Source organism: Girardinichthys multiradiatus, chromosome 4 (assembly GCF_021462225.1).
Source record: "Girardinichthys multiradiatus isolate DD_20200921_A chromosome 4, DD_fGirMul_XY1, whole genome shotgun sequence".
In the NCBI taxonomy this organism is placed as follows: domain Eukaryota; kingdom Metazoa; phylum Chordata; class Actinopteri; order Cyprinodontiformes; family Goodeidae; genus Girardinichthys; species Girardinichthys multiradiatus.
Window position 1 is genome coordinate 4714910 of NC_061797.1, and position 21046 is coordinate 4735955.

Sequence of the window (21046 nt, forward strand, 5' to 3'; positions counted from 1 at the left end):
ATAATTTAACGATGTAATAAGGTATTTAGTTATATATTTCTTAAATATCCACAGTTGAGCAGTTGGTAGCACTGTTGCCTTGCAGCAATAAGGTCCTGGGTTTAAATCCCGGTCTTTCTGCATTGAGCTTGTACAGGTCCTTCTCAAAATATTAGCATATTGTGATAAGGTTAATTATTTTCCATAATGTCTTGATGAAAATTTAACATTCATATATTTTAGATTCATTGCACACTAAGTGAAGTATTTCAGGTCTTTTATTGTCTTAATACAGATGATTTTGGCATACAGCTCATGAAAACCCAAAATTCCTATCTCACAAAATTAGCATATTTCATCCGACCAATAAAAGAAAAGTGTTTTTAATACAAAAAACGTCAACCTTCAAATAATCATGTACAGTTATGCACTCAATACTTGGTCGGGAATCCTTTTGCAGAAATGACTGCTTCAATGTGGCATGGCATGGAGGCAATCAGCCTGTGGCACTGCTGAGGTCTTATGGAGGCTCAGGATGCTTCGATAGCGGCCTTTAGCTCATCCAGAGTGTTGGGTCTTGAGTCTCTCAACGTTCTCTTCACAATATCCCACAGATTCTCTATGGGGTTCAGGTCAGGAGAGTTGGCAGGCCAATTGAGCACAGTGATACCATGGTCAGTAAACCATTTACCAGTGGTTTTGGCACTGTGAGCAGGTGCCAGGCTGTGCTGAAAAATGAAATCTTCATCTCCATAAAGCTTTTCAGCAGATGGAAGCATGAAGTGCTCCAAAATCTCCTGATAGCTAGCTGCATTGACCCTGCCCTTGATAAAACACAGTGGACCAACACCAGCAGCTGACACAGCACCCCAGACCATCACTGACTGTGGGTACTTGACACTGGACTTCTGGCATTTTGGCATTTCCTTCTCCCCAGTCTTCCTCCAGACTCTGGCACCTTGATTTCCAAATGACATGCAGAATTTGCTTTCATCCGAAAAAAGTACTTTGGACCACTGAGCAACAGTCCAGTGCTGCTTCTCTGTAGCCCAGGTCAGGCGCTTCTGCCGCTGTTTCTGGTTCAAAAGTGGCTTGACCTGGGGAATGTGGCACCTGTAGCCCATTTCCTGCACACGCCTGTGCACGGTGGCTCTGGATGTTTCTACTCCAGACTCAGTCCACTGCTTCCGCAGGTCCCCCAAGGTCTGGAATCGGCCCTTCTCCACAATCTTCCTCAGGGTCCGGTCACCTCTTCTGGTTGTGCAGCGTTTTCTGCCACACGTTTTCCTTCCCACAGACTTCCCACTGAGGTGCCTTGATACAGCACTCTGGGAACAGCCTATTCGTTCAGAAATTTCTTTCTGTGTCTTACCCTCTTGCTTGAGGGTGTCAATAGTGGCCTTCTGGACAGCAGTCAGGTCGGCAGTCTTACCCATGATTGGGGTTTTGAGTGAAGAACCAGGCTGGGAGTTTTAAAGGCCTCAGGAATCTTTTGCAGGTGTTTAGAGTTAACTCGTTGATTCAGATGATTAGGTTCATAGCTCGTTTAGAGACCCTTTTAATGATATGAGATAGGAATTTTGGGTTTTCATGAGCTGTATGCCACAATCATCCGTATTAAGACAATAAAAGACCTGAAATATTTCAGTTAGTGTGCAATGAATCTAAAATATATGAATGTTAAATTTTCATCATGACATTATGGAAAATAATGAACTTTATCACAATATGCTAATATTTTGAGAAGGACCTGTATGTTCTTCCCATGCAGGTGTGGATTCTCTCCAGTTTCCTCCCACAGTCCAAAAACATGACTGTTATGTTAATTGATTACTCTAAATTGCCCTTAGGTACATTCTATTGCCAAAACTATTTGTCTATTTTTATGTGTACATGCACTTTGATGACATCCTATTCTTAATTTGGAAGGTCCAATTTGTTGATGCACCCACTATTACCAGCAATAGCAACTTTAACTATTCTGCTAACTTCCACAAGATTTAGGAGGGTATTCATAGTTAGATGAGAAAACCAGAATTGACACCTCTGCTCTAATTCATCCTAAAGGTGTTCAAGAAGGTTGAGGTCAGGACTCTGTGCAGGCAGTCAGGTTTCTCCACGCCAAACTTGATACACCTGCAGCCATAGAAGTGATTGGAACACTGGAATTGATTGATTTGGTGGTGTGACCCAATACTTTGGCAATATAGTGTATGAGTGTGTGTGTGTGGGCTGTGTTTCTGTGTGTTGCCCTGTGATGAACTGGTGACCTGTTCAGGGTGTACCCCACCTCTTGCCCAATGACAGCTGGAGATAGGCTGAGAGATTAAAGAGGTTTGCTGTTGTTTTTTCACGTTAAAAACAGTACTTTTATGCGAAGAAATATCCTGTACACAATAGATCAGTAAAATATTGGAAAAAATACAAGTGCTGTCATACTAAAAAAAAGGAAGAAGTTTTGGAATGTAAATCCAATAGTTATAAACAGTAAGGAAGATTTGACTAATTCTTTTCATAGTAGAAAAAAACAACCAAACAGTATCATCTCACACTAATATTACCAGCTTGTAAACATCTAACCGTTTGATCTTTTATGTTTGATTAAGCATCAGTGGCATAAATTTACATAAGTAATTTTCAATGTAATCAAATTCAGTCAGTCAGTCAGTCATTTTCTACCGCTTATTCCATAGTGGGTCACGGGGAAGCTGGTGCCTATCTCCAGCAGTCTATGGGCGAGAGGTGGGGTACATCCTGGACTGTAAATCAAATTCTTGAAGCAAACTATAAATGTAGATTTTATTAATCTGACTAACATTTAACTATTTGCATTATCAGCTAAATACAGCTGAAAGAAATTGTTCAGAGTTGTAGAATGGTTCCCTGGTACAGCTCCAAAATGCTTCTTTTTTTACTATGTCCTGTCGCAGTGTTTCAGGCATACCATATAGACCAGATGGTTCCCTACATGTGCCAAGGCAGTTTGCTTTACAAAAGGGACATCTCAAAAGGGGAATCCTAATTGCACGATTAACTCCAGGGCACAACACAGTGCCCCACCAAGCACAGCCCACCCTCCGTGGTGTTTGTGTGTGCGTCTGTGGTAGTGTGAAGTGTTGTGATGAAAGCAGATGTGTATGTCTAAAGTGTATTAAAATTGGAGTTGTAGCAGTGGCAACATCATTCTCTGGGACTGTTCGCTGTCAGTCATTATCAGTTGTTTCACTGCCAGGTTCAAAACGTCAGCTAAATGGAAACTTGAACATATGTGGGTGCACCAGCAGGATAATGATCCCAAGCACACATAAAACTGGCAAATCATTAAGTTTCTGGAATGGTCCTGACCTTAACCCTGCTGAAATTCTGCCGACTGTGCTTTAAAGCTGAGTCTTTTCCAGGAAATCTAACAGTTTAAATGGACTGTTGTCATTTATATTCTGCTAGAATTTAGCAGGAAGCTTGTTAAAGGCTGCATAACACGTGTTGTCAAACTCCAATTTGCTAAGGGACACCAAACTAAATATAACCGAGCCTTAATAAATATTCTGTTACAATTCAGCCTCCCTAATATGGCGGCGTCATTGACGTATGAGAAAACTAGCAGAGCGGCGAAGGTCTCTCGGTAGATCTTTCCGCCAGTTTGTGGCTAATGTACAGCTGTCATCTGCATGACATCTGGTGACAACAATGCGCGACATTCACTAAAAGAAAATATGCTCCAGCCTTACAAATATTAAAGTTCTTTTTTTTCAGATGCCTGGTTTAATCTAAGAGACAGGAGCTTTGTTTACATCTGACAGGCAAGCCACGCGGTATCTGGACACTTCCTGAGCGGAAGCACCGCCCCTGCAGCTGTCACCGCAACAGTCACGCCTTCTGTTTACCGGCTACATTGTAAACTAACTGATTTTCTTCTTTCAGGAAAGTTTAAAATTTCCATAGTGAAGATGTAGGGTCCAGGTGCTTTGACTGCACCACACGGCGGTGAGCGGAGTGAAAATAATAAAGTAAAGAGGGGCGTAGCGAGGAGGTTTAGCGCCAATTTAAATGAACTCCTCCCTGACGTCAGAGCTTCGACTCATCTGTTCTGTGCAAGGCGCGAGCTCAGCTCAGACTACCGAACAAAGCGGCGAAGAGACCGAGCTGCTGCTGCTACATATTTCCTTTTTGACACGGAGAAGAGTGAACTTCACGGGCAGAGACCTGAGGTGAGCTGCCTACATCCCAACCATTACTGCAGCAAGTTAAAACCGCTTCGTTTCAAACTTGTCAAATCTCAGCTGGCTTTGTCCAACTGCAACAAGTTGGAATTCATGCTATTTGTGATATTAGGAAGCCAGAGTGTTGCTGTTGTTAACTGCAGGCCCGGTGGTGTTTGTTTTCATTCTATTTATTAAATAAGTTCTCAAGCGTCTCTGTTGATGTGCTGGTTGTTCGGCCATTATGTGGAAAGCAGCTGTCCAAAGTTAGTGGTGTGTAAGAAGTGAAATGAACCTTAAACATACGCGAAGAAGCGATGCTTTACGAACACTGTACCATTTATTATTCGTCACATAATGACTTTTTTGGGCAGTTTCGGTTGTTGGGCCTGTTTTCGGTGAGTCCTAGCTCTGCGTACTGTACCAGTTTACCCGCGTCTGGCCCGGTTTGGCTTTGTCGGAAGGAGGGAGCAGCGCATGGGGGGTTGGGAGTTTCTGAATGTGTTTTTTCTGTTTAAAAATCTCTGAACCTGTTTTCCGTCTTAGGTTTGCTCTGAACGTTTCAGCGGCCCGTGAGAGGATAATGCGGGGACAACAGTGAGTCTGACACTTCTTTCATTAATGACTTCGAGGCCAGTATCTGAGTGTGACGACAGAAAGTTACAGAGCCTTAGCCATCCGGCTAACCTGTGGCCTGTTGTCACAGAACTTTATGTAGACCACAACAGCATGTTTATACAAGGCTGTTCCACGATGTTACGTTGACACCTGAGACGTTACGTTTTCTGATGTGTTTATTTCACAGGGAAGAGAAGAACCCGAAGTCTGCCGCTGTGGGAGCTCCCAAAGAGATTACAGTACGGCCGAGAAAGAGGAAGGCAGATGTTGCTATTGTAAGGAACATCCAGAGCCTGCCTGTCTTTACTGCTGCTCTAAACTTTCAGAGTCTGTCGATTTTAAAACTGATCGCTCCAATCTTCATTAGTGTAGCTTAGGAAGAGCTTCTTTTTTTTTTAAAGCAGTTGCCCTGAAGATGTTGTGATGCTTTTAAACCACATTGGATTCAGAAGTTTATATCCACATCATGGATATGAACCTCAAAACCTCATTAACCTAAAATAAAGTTCCAATAGTTCATACAACTTTATTCTTTAAAATAATTGGATGCACACATTCAAATACTATTGTTTATTATGTCTAATCCATACAAGGTTAAAGCTATTGAGGATCGAATACATTGTCCTAAAATGTTAAGTAGGCGATGCTGAAGATTGTAGAATGCTTTTTAAATTGACATTAAGTTATTATTGGTTATCATAATTAACTTAAGCTGGTGGTTTTTCCACTTGGTGAGAAAGTCCTTGGGAGTTTCATCAAAGTCTAAGAAAGAAAACTGCAGATATACCACACTTATCAATTCTTTAATAGGTGCCATTTTTAAATGGGTCCAGATTGTAGGATTGACATTCAACTGATCACAAGTACACATTATCAGGATGTCACCATTTTCCAGATCAAATGAAAGGAAATTGGTCAGAAGAAACGCTGACATCACCAAACCTTAAGCTTGCCATAAACTGGAAACTGTTGGAGCACTGGTATCACTGTCCACTATAAAGCCAGTTTTTTTTTAAATCAACATGGACTGAGAGGATGCTTACCAAGAAAGAAGCTCCTGATAAATCAATACCTTCAAGCCTGAATGAAACACCCCCCCCCCCCCATGGATAAACCAAATGCCTAGAGAAAATTTAGCCAAGATTAATATTAAGCCATTTAGCCACAATAACAAGTACATTTGAAGGATTTGATTTGAGGTTGTAAAATTACTGGACTGACTTTGAAGCGCAATAGTAGTAGCATCATTTTGTGGGGCTGTTTTGCTGCCAGTGGTAATTTTGCATTGCACATGGCGAATGAACTGCCTCCAATCAACAGCTAAATGGTTGAAACTTAGACACATTTGGGCGCTGCAACATGACAATGACCCCAAACACGCCCCTGAACTGGTTTTTGATGTGTTGGAAATGGATGGGGTAGGGGAACAGAAAAAACGTCTGGCTTGGCATGGACTTTAACGCTGTTGGGACTGTGGGTCTGTTCCAGGCAGGCAGGCAGGTTTAAGCCAATAAGAGTGTTCACATCTTCAGTCAGAATTCAACAAGAAGCTTGTTGATGGTTGAAGAAAAGCATTTGACTCTTATCAGTTTTAACCAAACCTTACTTGGAGTGTATATGCCTATATTTGAGGCTATGTATGTAGTTTTTACCCTGGGGTTTGGAGAAAATCCTTTATGATCTAGTCCAACTGACTTGTTTGAAAGAAACATGTTATCATTCTCCCCTGGAAAAGGACCGTTTTCTTCAGGTTTTCAGATTTCACGTTCATGCTCATGAGTAAATGTAAATCGGCGTAAAACTGTTTTTGCTGTAAAATCTCAGCCTTTGTGGGAATCACATGTATGATTTTTGTCTTCGATTTAAAGTTTTTACAAGACCTGGATGAGGATGTAGACGGGATGACGAAGAAGAAGCACCGTGAGTCTGAGGTGAGCTTTATTTTCTGGCCCTTCCTTAAAATGCGCTCCTGGCTCAGCTATTATTGCTGCGAGAAAGTTGAAACAACCAAGTTTTCCTTGCGTTAACCAGCCTGATAAAATAGACCATTAACCCAGGCTTTGTGTATGTAAATGTTGGGGTCAGTAAGTCTACTGTAAAACGTAGCATTTCTTTTAACCCTTCATTTATTAATTTCTTTAGTTGAAAAGGTAGGAATACAAAAAAATTTCCACAGAAATGTACATACGAGGAATGCAAAAATAACACATTTTCACGTATTGTCACATTACGCTAATAAACTTTAATGTATGTGCTCGGGACATGTGTGATACACCATAACGAAATTAGTGCATCATTGTAAAGTGCAAGCAGCTAGTCATATAGTGAACAAATATTGCATTTTAAACAGACATTAGTAGTTCTAATATTACGTGTTGATACATTTTCAGTTTATCACACAGCCATTTCACTTGTCTGAGTTCCTTTTTGTTTCTCATCATTCCTCAAATGCTTAGATTCTTAACTGCTGAACATATAATTGTTAACCTGGCTTTAAATTGTATTTGTGCTTTAATCCTTACAGATGAGTTGCAGCCTTGATGTGGATTACAAAAGTCCTCGGAGCCAGACGCCCACATCTCAACATGATGAGGGCCGCCGGGTTTCCCTGACCAGTGTGAACCTCTTTCACTACAACTTTCACAACATCTTTGTAACACCGATTCATTGCACTCCGCTCCCCATGTTGTGGTGAGTGCTGTTAAGTAGTTGATACCTTAGCTTAGCGTGTGCAGTCTGGTGCCATCTGTGCTGTGTGACACAAAGCACATCAAGGGGTGACCTTTTAAAACCCACCCATCTATTTTCCATACCTACCTAATCCACCCAGGGTGGCTGGGGCTCTTTAAAAGTGGAGCCTAAAATTTGGTGTTTCTGACAGCTGCTGTCCTTTATTCTGAAAGCCAAAGTCAGCTCTAACATGTCATGTTAAAAGGGCTGATCCTCAGCACAGCCAGCACATCTGGCCGATTGTGGTAGAACTAGAAAAACATGTCCAAACAGTTCTACTTTTTTTTTTTTTTTTTCTTGTGAAGGAAGCACAGGTTATGTCTTCTTCCAGAGCATTTCTTTTTGCAGCTACTTCCTCCAGTCTTCAGTGAGTGGCTTTTGAGTTTGTTTTTCTATATTTGTAAGCTGGGCCAGTAAGGATGTGGTCTGGAACAACATGCTGGAGAAGGATAGGACCTACACCAGGGATGTCCACATGTTAGAGAAGCATCCTCATCTGCAGCCCCAGATGAGAGCAATCCTTTTGGACTGGCTCATGGAGGTCAGTAAGGTGGTCACACACTGTAGAGGTCTAGCCTCCGGGTACATTTAGGGCTCGTTGCGTGACGCCCAAGGAAGTTGACTCAGACTTTTTGTTAAATCTTAAAGTTTGTTTTCTGCACCATTGCAAACAAATTGTATAGGTCCTTGAGTTTCAAAGGTTTATGTTCTTGAAGTGCTTTGCAGGAGACCTTTTTCAACTTCTTTTCTTTTCTGCTTTTTGTTTTTCTTTTGAATGGGTTTTAGGTAAGTGAGGTGTACAAATTGCACAGAGAGACTTATCACCTCGCTCAAGACTACTTTGATCGCTTCATGGCTACACAGAGGAACCTCTTCAAATCAGCGCTGCAACTCATTGGTATTACATGTCTCTTCATTGCTGCCAAAGTGGAGGTAAGGTTGGAGCTGGAAATCTGTGCAATCTGTGATGGGTTTTCCATCACTGATATCATAATTATGTTGCTGGTCCACACCAATGCTAATCTCTCATGGATTCTGTGCTCCTAGGAGATGTATCCTCCAAAGATCCACCAATTTGCCTATGTTACAGATGAAGCATGCACAGAAGATGAGATTCTTAATATGGAAATCATTATTATGAAGGTAAGGGACCCTGGTTACTACCCAACGTACAATCATAGGTTCTGCATTTGTTCTTTCTCATAGAATAACAATGAATACAGTTCATTAACATATGCCATTATTGTTCAGATGGGAGAATTTAGTTGGTATTTATTGACATGGTTAAATGCGTTGTTTAGCCCCAGATTGAGTTGGATCTAATCGGAAATATGTGTTGCTCTTGGAAAAGTAAAGCCACCATAGAAGGTGGCTTTACAGGTCACACATGGAGGTCCATAAAGTAATTGTGGTGGAATAAATGTACAAATAAATGGATAAAAAAGAGCCACCATATTTATTTGTATTCCAACCAGCAGAGCTCTGAGTTCTGATATTTTAGGAAATAAACATGTGGACAAATTTATTGGCATCTCCTCCTCTAAACATTTCTACTACTTTCCCAGTTACCAGGGTAGTTATTACCTACTGGGTTTCAGTTAACTTGAACTGTTTTTAAAACATTAACTTTTGTTTCTGGCCATCTGTGATATAGAGGAAGGAAATCCTTCATTCAAAGTACTATTTTAGGGTTTGAACCCATTTATGTTCAGAGACAAAAAAGAAAACTTTCTCGGTGGTTTTGTTAATGAAATATTTGTGCTGCAAACTTCCTCTTACTTTAAAAATAATACAGTTTGACAGTGTAAATTCTGTGAAATGATCACTGCTTTAGAACTAAAACACTGGGTTTAATTGCTGACCAGAGCTGTTGCTCCTCTTTTCTCCTCTTCTGTTGCTCTAAAAGCAACAGAACACAGATGTCTGTATCAGAATAAAATATCTGAAGTCATTATTTCTGGTTAGTTTAATGATTATGGCATACAAAATGCCTGCAAAGGTTTCCTGAGCCTCTAAATGGTCTCAGTCTGGGTCAGTAGGCTAAACAATCATGAGGAAGACTGGACTGATGCCCAGAAGAAAGTCATTCACAGCACCCATAAGGAGGTTAAGCCTCAATCTGCCACTGCTAAAAAAACATTTTGTTTACCGATTACTATATCTAAGCAATTATGTAGAAAATTAAGTGGAAGGAAAAAGTTTAGTTGGAAAAGTTTCCCCGTGAAGGATGACTTCAGCATTGAGAGGATTTTCAATTGTTCAAGCTTGTGAAAAAAAGTTTTCTATGCACTCTATACCTGGTTGGGCTGCCTTTGCATGAATTACTGCATCAATGTGATGTGGCCTTGAGGGGATTGTAAAGCAAAATCCATTCAGGAATTTAAGAAGGCTTCACAAGAACTGGACTGAGGCTGGAGTCTTTGCATCAAGAGTTGCTGCACACAGACGAATTCTGCACATGGGCCACAAACGTTGCATTCCTCGTGTCCAGCCACTCATGAACAAGAGGCATCAGAACCGTCTGACCTGGGCTAGGGAAAAAAAAAAACGAGACTGTTGCTCGGTGGTCCAAAGTCGTCTTTTCAGATCAAAATAAAGTTTGCATTTCATTTGGAGATCAAGGTCCCAGAGTCTGGAAGAAGAGTGGGGAGGTCTACGTTGCTTGAAGTCTATTGGGAATTTTCAAGTCTGTCATCTGCTGGTGTTGGTCCACTGTGTTTTCTGAAGTCCAGTCAACGCAGCCATTTATGCTTCCATTGTTGATGAGCTTCATGGAGATGTAAACTTCATTTTCCAGCAGGACTTTGTATCAGCCCACACTGTCAAAGGTACCAAAAGCTGGTTCAGTGACCATGGCGTTACTGTGTGGAAAGGATGTCTCATCCCAAGAGGAGGGATGAGACATCAGTCCCAACAATGTAGATCAACTGAAGGCCGCTAATAAAGCAACATGCGCTCCAGAACACCTCAGCAGAACCACAGGCTGATAATCTCCATGCCACGCTGCATTGACCCACTAATTCATGCAAAAGGAGCCCAGACCAAGTATAGAAAGTATAGTGCACAGAAAAAAAACTTTTCAGAAGCCTGACATTTCTGTTTAAAATGTCCCTTTTTATTGATTAATGGCATATATTTATATCTGAGGCACTGAATTATTATCAAAATTACAAGAAATAAAGAATTTCTTTCTTTTATTTATTTATTTTATTCCTAGATGAAACGACTAAAGGAGCTACATCCATTAACATTTACTTTTCCTTCCCATAGACAGTACTCCTGGATCAGTGCTTCTGTTCTCTTTGTGTCTCTGCTCTGTTCTCTCAAACCCCCAATCAGTCGTGGCAGATGGCCGCTCACACTGAGCCTGGTTCTGGTTCTGCTGGAGGTTTCTTCCTGTTAAAAGGGAGTTTTTCCTCTCCACTGTCTCTACATGTTCATCCAGGAGGAGTGAATGCTGCAAGTCTCTGACTGGATGCAATCTGCTGGGTTTCCTTAGATAGAAAAACTTTTTATCCAATTTGAATAAATAACTGAATCTGACTGAACTGTTTGATAGTAAGGATTAATTGGAATGTATGTCCCTGAATTGAAATCTGTATCATTTGATTGAATTGACTTAGCCCTTTTTAAAGTTACCCACCTTTCACACAATGCAACAGGAAACAACCTTCTCCAATAATTTTTTACCTCTGCCTTCCTCCCTCCCTGTTGGATGGAGTAAGGGGGAGTCAGGTTTAGCCTAAACCGGCTTAGTTATTTCTGCTACCTGTATGACCCCTTCTCTTTTCCAATGGTTATAATCAGTCAGACAGAGAGAGGTATCCCGATCCTTGTGGATTTTAGTAGAACAATGGCCACTAGATGGACACACTTTATCAGTGTATTATTTTGCTTAGTACCGCTACACATAGCCCATTCTAAAATGGCCAAACTCTGACTCTCAGTAGTTTAATCTAACCTCCCTAACAACCCTATACCATTCCAAACCCTTTGTGAAGTGCCTTGAGACGGCGTGTTGTGAATTGGCGTGATATAAATAAACTGAATTTAATTTAATAAAACACAGGACTTTTTCATGATATACAGATTTTGTAATGTGTACCAATACGTTAAAATTTAATGTACATTAAATGTACATTAAATTTGCGCTACATTGTGCGGCCCTCATAAAAGGCTTTATTATACACTGCTCAAAAAAATAAAGGGAACACTTAAACAACACAATATAACTCCAAGTAAATCAAACTTCTGTGAAATCAAACTGTCCACTTAGGAAGCAACACTGATTGACAATCAATTTCTCATGATGTTGTTCAAATAAAATAGACAACAGGAGGAAATCTTTGATGATTAGCAAGACACTCAATAAAGGAGTGGTTCTGCAGGTGGGGACCACAGACCACTTCTCAGTACCGATGCTTTCTGGCTGATGTTTTGGTCACTTTTAAATGTTGGTGGTACTTTCACACTCGTGGTAGCATGAGACGGACTCTACAACCCACACAAGTGGCTCAGGTAGTGCAGCTCATCCAGGATGGCACATCAATGTGAGCTGTGGCAAGAAGGATTGTTGTGTCTGTCAGCGTAGTGTCCAGAACCTGGAGGCGCTACCAGGAGACAGGTCAGTACACCAGGAGACGTGGAGGAGACTGTAGGAGGGCAACAACCCAGCAGCAGGACCGCTACCTCCACCTTTGTTCAAGGAGGAACAGGAGGAGCACTGCCAGAGCCCTGCAGAATGACCTCCAGCAGGCCACAAATGTGCATGTGTCTGCACAAACGGTTAGAAACCGACTCCATGAGGATGGTATGAGGACCCGATGTCCACAAATGGGGGTTGTTCTCACAGCCCAACACCATGCAGGACGCTTGGCATTTGCCAGAGAACACCAGGATTGACAAATTCACCACTGGCGCCCTGTGCTCTTCACAGATGAAAGCAGGTTCACACTGAGCACATGTGACAGACGTGACAGAGTCTGGAGACACCGTGGAGAGCGATCTGCTGCCTGCAACATCCTTCAATATGACCGGTTTGGCAGTGGGTCAGTAATGGTGTGGGGTGGCATTTCTTTGGAGAGCCACATGACCCTCCATGTGCTCGCCAGAGGTAGCCTGACTGTCATTAGGTTCCGAGATGAGATCCTCAGACCCCTTGTGAGACCATATGCTGGTGCGGTTGGCTCTGGGTTCCTCCTAATGCAGGACAATGCTAGACCTCATGTGGCTGGAGTGTGTCAGCAGTTCCTGCAAGATGAAGACATTGAAGCTATGGACTGGCCCGCCCGTTCCCCAGACCTGAATCCGATGGAGCACATCTGGAACATCATGTCTCGCTCCATCCACCAACGTCACGTTGCACCACAGACTGTCCAGGAGTTGGTGGATGCTTTAGTCCAGGTCTGGGAGGAGATCCCTCAGGAGACCATCCACCATCTCATCAGGAGCATGTCCAGGTGTTGTAGGGAGGTCATACAGACACGTGGAGGTCACACACAATACTGAGCCTCATTTTGACTTGTTTTAAGGACATTACATCAAAGTTGGATCAGCCTCTAGTGTGTTTTTTCCATTTTAATTTTGTGGTTGACTCCAAATCCAGGCCTCCATTGGTTAATACATTTGATTTTCCATTGATGATTTTTGTGTGATTTTGTTGTCAACACATTCAACTTTGTACAGAACAAAGTATTCAATGAGAATATTTCATTCATTCAGATCTAGGATGTGTTATTTGAGTGTTCCCTTTATTTTTTTGAGCAGTGTATTTCTGTGTGGCTTCTCAAACACTCTTGTCCCTCTTCACCCACAGGAGTTAAACTGGTGTCTCAGTCCACAGACTCCCATCTCCTGGCTTAACATCTACATGCAGGTGGCCTACCTGAAAGACACAGAGGAGCTGCTGATCTCGAGGTACCCTCAGGAGACCTTCACACAGATTGCAGAGGTAGGTGTTTGTGTGACTTTAAGGTCTGCGGGGTGAACATTATAACTTGTTGAGGCTGTATCACAGTGTTGGATGGGATTTAGAGGGATTTTGGTTTCTCTTGTTTCCAGCTACAAAGATTTCAGGGTTAAAAATATTGAAGCCATTCTAAAATAAATCTATTAAATATTGAACATACCTCTGTCCTGTTTTAGTTTTACATGGATGTCCAATCGTTAGTTTTTTTTTTTTTTTTTCACTTATTTATTTATTACAGGGACAGTGCATATTAGCATTTCTGTCAATATGCCAGAGTTAGCCAGTAGGCTATTTTTCACCTGCAGTCCTTAGACAGATGTTAAACGTCACCCTAAAAGAGTAAAACTACATATTTACATTAACAAAATAACTATTACAATACATTTAATACAAATACTTTAAAAGCTAAAATGTACATTAGTAACACACAGACCAACCAAAAAAAACTTCAAAGATAATAAAAACATACACAAGACAAGATGAGAGCGGGGTCAGCAAGAGCAGGTATAATCATAAACTAATGTTGACCACTCTGATTATCAGTAAGCCATTTCTTTAGCTGTATCCTAAATGCCTTCTAGTCATTTAGATTTCTGATGCTCATGGGGGTGAGGTTCCATAACAGTCACTGTAGCAGCTCGACCAGATAAAGCAGTTTGGCCAAAGGCACTTTTCCTACAAGAAATGGTACCAATCTCTCCTCGCTGCACCTCTGGTTCTGCTCTGATTAGATGTTCGGATATTAACAAACTGATAAACCGTGAATAATCTTATAGATAAGATATAGATTTGAATATTTGACCTTGTTTTTCCAACTGAGTTGTCTGTATTTTTGTAGTATTGGACAATGGTGATGCATGTTTCTTCTCTTATCCAGAGTTTTTATAGTTTGTCTATAGAGTGATTTCAGAGGTTTTAGAGTTGTAACATTAGTTTGAGACCAAACGGGTAAACGGTAAGGAATATGGGAATAAATCATAGAATGCATTTACATTTTTCTACAATGCTTGTGAGAACCTTGTTGTCCCTTATCTTTGTGAGATGTGCTCATATTTTGTCTCATTTCATTTATTTCTAGTTGCTGGACCTGTGTATGCTTGATGTGAGGTGCCTTGAGTTTTCCAATGGCATCCTTGCTGCGTCTGCACTGTTTCACTTTTCCTCTCTTGAGCTGGTGGAAAATGTCTCAGGTGAGAAGAAAATGGCCTTAACTTTAACATGCGGACGTGAAGTTTAATTAAAAACATGTTAAGGTTCGTCATTTAATATCGTCATGAATATGTAGAACCACAGTTTGTATTTTGATGTCTATAGTTGGGGCCACAGGTTTTGCATTTTCAGGTTTTCCTTTCGACACGTTTTTGTGGTGAACTAAAGAACAAAACCTTTTCTTTTTCAGTGGATTTCATTAGGAAATGCATCAAATTTATGCAAGGAGCCAATATGTCACCCTTTTTTATAACTTCGGTTGTTCACCAAGACCTAATAGTGATCCACTGTCTTACTGGTGTGTGTAGTTTGTCTTCTATGTATCCTTCTGCTGTAACTGACCACAGGTTCAAACCAAGGGATCCAAAATTTCAATCTTTGAGCCACTTGATTGCTTTTCCCTTGTGGCGTGGGTTCTCCATCCTGTTGGAAAATACACAGGCCGCAGTGTGCTTGGATGTAGATTGATGTGCAGTAGGTGGGTTTTTAGCTTGAGCCTACTCACTTGGCTAAGAAGCAACACCACACATGGATCATGTCAGGATGCTTCAGTGTGGGCATCACACTGGACTCATGGTAGTTTTCTTTTCTGGATTTGCCAGATGTCCCATGGAAGGAGAATTCACAACAGCAAAAAACGTTGAAATATTGAAGGAAGTTCAAGGATGGACAGCAGAAGACTGTTATGTTCCATTTTTGTAGCTGTTTTCACTAGACAGAAGTGGCTTCTTCCTGATCTTGTCACGTGTCTATTATCTAAAGTCTTTGCAACAGATACACTTAAGCTCGCCTGCTGCCAATGTTAAGCAAGCTCTGCTGGTGGAAACATCTTTCTGTAGTGCAAGTAAACTGTTTTGAGATGCAATGTTTTTAGCAGCATTTTGTTGCTTGTGAGGTCATTTTAATGCAAAGCAGCAATGGCTGCACATTTCTCTCAAGTAACCAAGACATTGATTTTAAGCACGTCTGCCTATTGTTAAGTGATCGCTCTAATTGCACTGATAGTGTTTTCAGTCGGGCTCATTCACAGCTTTGCTTGTGCTAATAGGACCATACTGACAGTTAGGTTAGCTGTTTATGTTGTGCCACTACAAAACTACAGTGAATGTGATTTTTTTGCTATAAACCTATTCAGCTAATAAAACTATTTGCAATCAATTTAATCCGCATCTGATTATTCTGCACAAAGTTATAAAAACACAAAAACTGAAGCTGCAAAATTGCTGTTTCTTGTCTGTATAAACTGCTGCAGTGCACATATTGAATAAAGCCCACCTATTGAAATAATGACCAAATACACAGCTGCAAAAAACTGAATTTATACATTAACTAGATCAAGTTACCAGTTAAAGTACCTCAGTTCAAATAGCTGTTTCATTTGTAAGAGAATACACAGCGGTCCTTACAAAGGGTTATACTCACTAAAGCACTGGAGTTACTTCATTCCTCCTATCTATTCTGACAACAAAGCTAAATGTCTGTGCTTAGAGCCAGTGCATACTATCTAGATAAGCAATAGGTTAGTTTTACAGATAAATGTATTAATCCCTGCCTAATTTTCAGTTTTAACTTTGTTTGTTGTCCTCTGCACAGCTCTCACGAGGGTTGAGGTGGAGGAGTGTGTGAGGTGGATGGTGCCGTTTGCCATGGTGCTGCGAGAGGCCGGTGGGTCACGAATGAAAACCTTTGCAGGAATCCTTGCGGATGACATGCACAACATCCAAAGCCACACTTCCTACCTTACATGGCTGGTAATTATTCATTTAAATTATGTGTCAAACAAGATGTTTCATCTGCAATCTCATATTAGGGGAGAAAAGGCACAAAGCTGTGAACATTGCATAGCTTTACATTTCTACACTAATGGAGATCCCATCATTAGAATTGTATTCCATTGTGTTATTCTTGTGTGCAGGACAAGGCCTACACCTACCAGGATGTGGATCTGAAGCATCACAGCAGCTGTCCTGTTCCCTCCGGCGTCCTGACTCCACCTCTGAGCAGTGAAAAAAGAGAAGAGTTGAATGGAGCAGAAGTTGCAGAACCGGAAATCAGACCAAGGATGTGCATGCCCTCCCCCCAGCCCCACCTTCCGCAGTAGAAAGAGACAGATTTCTGCCTGGAACTGAAAGGCAAGTTAGGCAAAATGTATGCTGATTGGTAGGATATGGAAGGTTTTCAGTACTTCATGAGAGAAAGAAACTTAAGGTATCACTCCTCTCAATCCCTGCAGGAATGTTGCCCACTCGGCCCTCCGGTCTGCAGGCAAATTAGGAAGTCCCAGGAAGCGATTTGTTCTTACAGCATTGCACCTGTATTTCGTTCCTATGCTTGTCTATGCAGGGGCATTGTGGAGTCAACATTTTACATGTTCTTTAGTTGATTGTGTGCATGACATTTAACAGTGATTGGTGTGTTTTAAATGTTTTACCTTTTTTTTTTTTTTGTCTCATTTGCCCAAGAACTATTTCTAGGGTCATATTTGGTCCTATGTGCTGCTATAAAGTGGGCTTTGCATGATGGGAAGTTTTGTGTGCAAGAAATGGCATGTTCTTCTCTTGTTTCCTTCTCTCATGTTATTGGCTGAAACATGGCCATGGTTTTCTTTGGGACCAGTAGCTTGGCTACCTCAAAGGACAGGTGAACCAACCAGGCTTTTAAAGCTACAACATTGATTGTATTTAATTTAATTTTTTTTTCACAACTTGCAGTTTTTACCCCCATCAAAATGTCAGATTTCTAATAACTTTTTATATATATATATAAAATGCTGCTACATGTTTTTCATTAAAGGTTCTTAAGTTTTTTTGTGATATCCATGCATTAGCTTTTTTTAAGGCAGTTTTTTTTAAAGGTTTTAATGTCTTAGTCTTGTTTATGGTAAATGGTAGCTGTATCACAAGGTTTGATTCCACTAGGTGTCAGTGTCATGCTTTCAGACTGAATTAATATTCCTGATGCATTTATAGCAACATAAAGTATTATCAAACTGGTCTTTTTTAAGGAAATTAAGCTAACTTCATTCAGATTTTTTTTTTAAATCCAAATATTTAACAATAATGTATGATTTCCCAATAAACCTAAATATATTCATGCTTAGTCCTTAAAATGACCCAAACCTTTTCTGCTAGTAAAAACTTTTGGGTTTTCTCAAAATAATGCCTCAACAAAAGTGAAATACTTTCCAGAAAATCAGTTGGAATATTAAATACCTTTATTTCTGATTTGCTTTGTAAACTGAGACTGACCTCGGTCTGTAGCAAAGATGAGATGAGGTTTGTTGCCACAAATACTCTTTTACCCAGTTTTTACTATATCTTTGGAACTACAATAATGTATGAAATCTCCCTAACTCATCCATCCAGTCACAGATAAACATGTGAAAATGACCACTATCTTGGCCAGTCGAGTGGTTTATTACAGTGCCTTCTCTAGTTGTTCATACCATCTGAACTTCTCCACATTTTGTCAAACTACAACCACAAACTTCAATGTATTTCATTGGAACTTAATGTAGTAGACTGACACAAAGTGGTGCATTATTGTGAAGTGGAAGGAAAAGAATACATGAGTTGTCAAATGTTTCTACAAATAAAAATCTGAAAAGTGGGACATGCATTTATATTCAACCTTATTTACTGTTAACCAGGGGTGGAAGTAGTTTTAAATTCTTGCCGGTACTTAAGGGTGGAGCTAGAGGGGGGGCTGGGGAGGCACTGGGGGTTTTACTCGTACTCGTCGTCTTCCGCTTATCCGGGACCGGGTCGCGGGGGCAGCAGACTCAGCAGAGACGCCCAGACGTCCCTCTCCCCAGACACCTCCTCCAGCTCCTCCAGGGGGATCCCAAGGCGTTCCCAGGCCAGCCGAGAGACATAGTCCCTCCAGCGTGTCCTGGGCCTCCTCCCGGTGGGACGTGCCTGGAACACCTCCCGAGGAAGGCGTCCAGGAGGCATCCGGTATAGATGCCCGAGCCACCTCAACTGGCTCCTCTCACACACAAATGTGTGTGTGTTAATTGTTACTCTCATCTGTGGCCCCCTCGAGATCTTTCTCTCTCAGCAAAGTTCAAACTAATTAAAACATATCAATATTTTACTTAACTGTAGGCTGTCTGTATAAGTTAGAAATTAGAATCATATATATATATATATATATATATATATATGAGATCAGTTGTACGCTTCCACAAGTTTATAAAAAACCAATCTGAATTCAGAGAGGGGACACAAACTCACACTGGTACCTGGAAACATCTGTGTGTTGTCCGTTTTGGAGGGGCCACAAATACCTTTATAGACCCCTCGCTGCTATGCAGTACACATACACAATCATTCTATCTGTGGATATCTCCCCAGCAACCATATAACCTCATATCCAAATAAGGAGTACTTCTGGTTCTTCTCTTATAACAAACTTATGGTGTCTGGCCCAATTTATGACCTTGCCCTCTCTGTGCCCTGTTCTCCCCTGTCTTCTTCTCCCCCATCAGTGATTCCTTGTCCTTCACTAATTTATGACTTTGGACTCTCTACTTCCCTCCCCAAGGACCTTGCACTTTCTATGCTTCACTCCCTAAGCTTGAACCCCTCTGCTCTATGTACACATGTCAGTTACACACATAGATATTTTATATTCTACAATATATATATATATTCAATTCAAAAATACTTTATTAATCCCAAAGGGAAATTAAATATTGTAGCTCATTATGTAGGTTTCTTCAAAGAGCCGTTGTAGATGCTGATGGCTGTGGGCAGGAAGGATCTCCTGTAGCGCTCCGTCTTACAGCAGATCTGAAGAAGCCTCTGACTGAAGACACTCTGTTGTTGTAGGACAGTCTCATGAAGAGGATGCTCAGGGTCCTCCATAATGTTCTTCATTTTATGAAGAATCCTTCTTTCCACAATGATCTCCAGAGGTTCCAGAGGAGTCCCCAGAACAGAGCCAGCCTTTTTTATCAGCTTGTTGAGCTTTTTTAAGTCCCTGGCTCTGATGCTGCTTCCCCAGGAGATGATGGTAGAAGAGATCACACTCTCCACAACAGACTTATAGAAGATATTCAGCATCTTGCTGCAAACACCAAAGGACCTAAGCTTCCTCAAGAAGTACAGTTTGCTCTGTCCCTTCTTGTAGACAGCTTCACAGTTGCATCTCCACTCTAGTCTTTTGTCCAGGTGAACACCGAGGTATTTATACTCCTCCACCACCTCCACTTCTTCTCCCATGATGGAAATAGTTTTTGACTTATTCCTGTTTCTCTTAAAATCTACAATCATCTCCTTTGTTTTAATCACGTTCAAGATGAGATGATGTTTCCACACCATGCCAGAAAGCGGTCCACTACCTTCCTGTACTCAGCTTCTTGTCCATCTCTGATCCACCCCACGACTGCAGAATCATCCGCGTATTTCTGCAGATGACAGGAGTCTGTCTTGTACTGGACGTCTGAGGTGTACAGAGTGAAAAGGAATGGTGAGAGTACAGTCCCCTGTGGTGCTCCTATGCTGCTGACTACCTGGTTAGACTCACAACCATTCAGTTTCACACAATGTGTTCTGTTTGTCAGGTAGTCTTTGATCCAGGAGATTGTTGAGGCTTCCACCTGAGTCTTCTGGAGTTTCTGACAAAGCAAATCAGGTTGGATTGTATTAAATGCACTGGAGAAATCAAAGAACATGATCCTCACAGTGCTACTGGCTTTGTCCAGATGACAGTGGGTTTGTTGAAGCAGGTGTATGATGGCATCTTCAACTCCAACTCCACAGCAATAAGCAAACTGAAGGGGGTCCTGATAGTTTACTGTTTGCTTACTCAGGTGGGCCAACAGGAGTCTCTCTAGGACCTTCATGATGTGAGATGTCAGGGCAACAGGTCTATAGTCATTGAGGACTAATGGGTGAGTTTTCTTTGGTACCGGAACAAGACAGGAGGTCTTCCACAACACCGGAACCTTCTTCTGGGTCAGGCTAAGGTTGAAGAGGTGCTGCAGAATCCCACAGAGCTGCTCTGCACAGGCCTTCTGGACTGTAGGGCTGACATGATCTGGACCTGCAGCCTTGTTCTGATTCAGTCTCTCCAGTTGTCTCTTCACCTGACTTCTTGAGACACACAGGTGGAAGGGGGAAGCAAAGGAAGCATCAGCATCTTCTGATATGGTTGAAGGCAAACATGTAGAAGCAGAAGGGTCTAGGGCTGAGGTGGAAGATAGAAAATGTGAGGTGTTACTGGACAGCTGTGGGTCTTGTGGGTCAAAGGAGGGTGGGATGTCTGTTTGGCTGTGAGCAGGAGAGGAGGATGCTGACCTTGTTTCTGACTGAACCTATTGAAGAATGTATTCAGTTCA

At 41.4% G+C, this 21046-nt stretch overlaps 1 protein-coding gene across 2 annotated transcripts; it reads left to right on the plus strand.

The window, feature by feature from the left end:
- Nucleotides 1-3875: 3875 nt before the first annotated feature.
- On the plus strand, nt 3876-17798 carry ccne1 (cyclin E1). Of its 2 annotated transcripts, XM_047362530.1 has the most exons (13): nt 3876-4187; nt 4725-4775; nt 4984-5071; nt 6665-6727; nt 7321-7487; nt 7932-8067; nt 8313-8459; nt 8574-8669; nt 13342-13476; nt 14573-14684; nt 16297-16454; nt 16619-16835; nt 16937-17798. In XM_047362530.1, exons 1-12 carry the CDS (start codon nt 4027-4029, stop codon nt 16802-16804), a joined length of 1500 nt encoding a protein of 499 aa, XP_047218486.1. In that variant the 5' UTR covers nt 3876-4026; the 3' UTR covers nt 16805-16835; nt 16937-17798. The 2 variants fall into 2 exon arrangements, with proteins under 2 accessions (XP_047218486.1, XP_047218485.1); XM_047362529.1 differs by having other exon boundaries at nt 16619-17798.
- Nucleotides 17799-21046: the final 3248 nt, after the last annotated feature.

What these genes read in the sequence shown, in the direction of transcription:
- ccne1 (XM_047362529.1), top strand. Translation starts at nt 4,027, where the DNA reads ATGAACTCCTCCCTGACGTCAGAGCTTCGACTCATCTGTTCTGTGCAA. An exon ending in ACTCCGCTCCCCATGTTGTG is followed by an intron (nt 7,488 to 7,931) that starts GTGAGTGCTGTT and finishes TATATTTGTAAG; the next exon opens with CTGGGCCAGTAAGGATGTGG. An exon ending in TCATTGCTGCCAAAGTGGAG is followed by an intron (nt 8,460 to 8,573) that starts GTAAGGTTGGAG and finishes CTGTGCTCCTAG; the next exon opens with GAGATGTATCCTCCAAAGAT.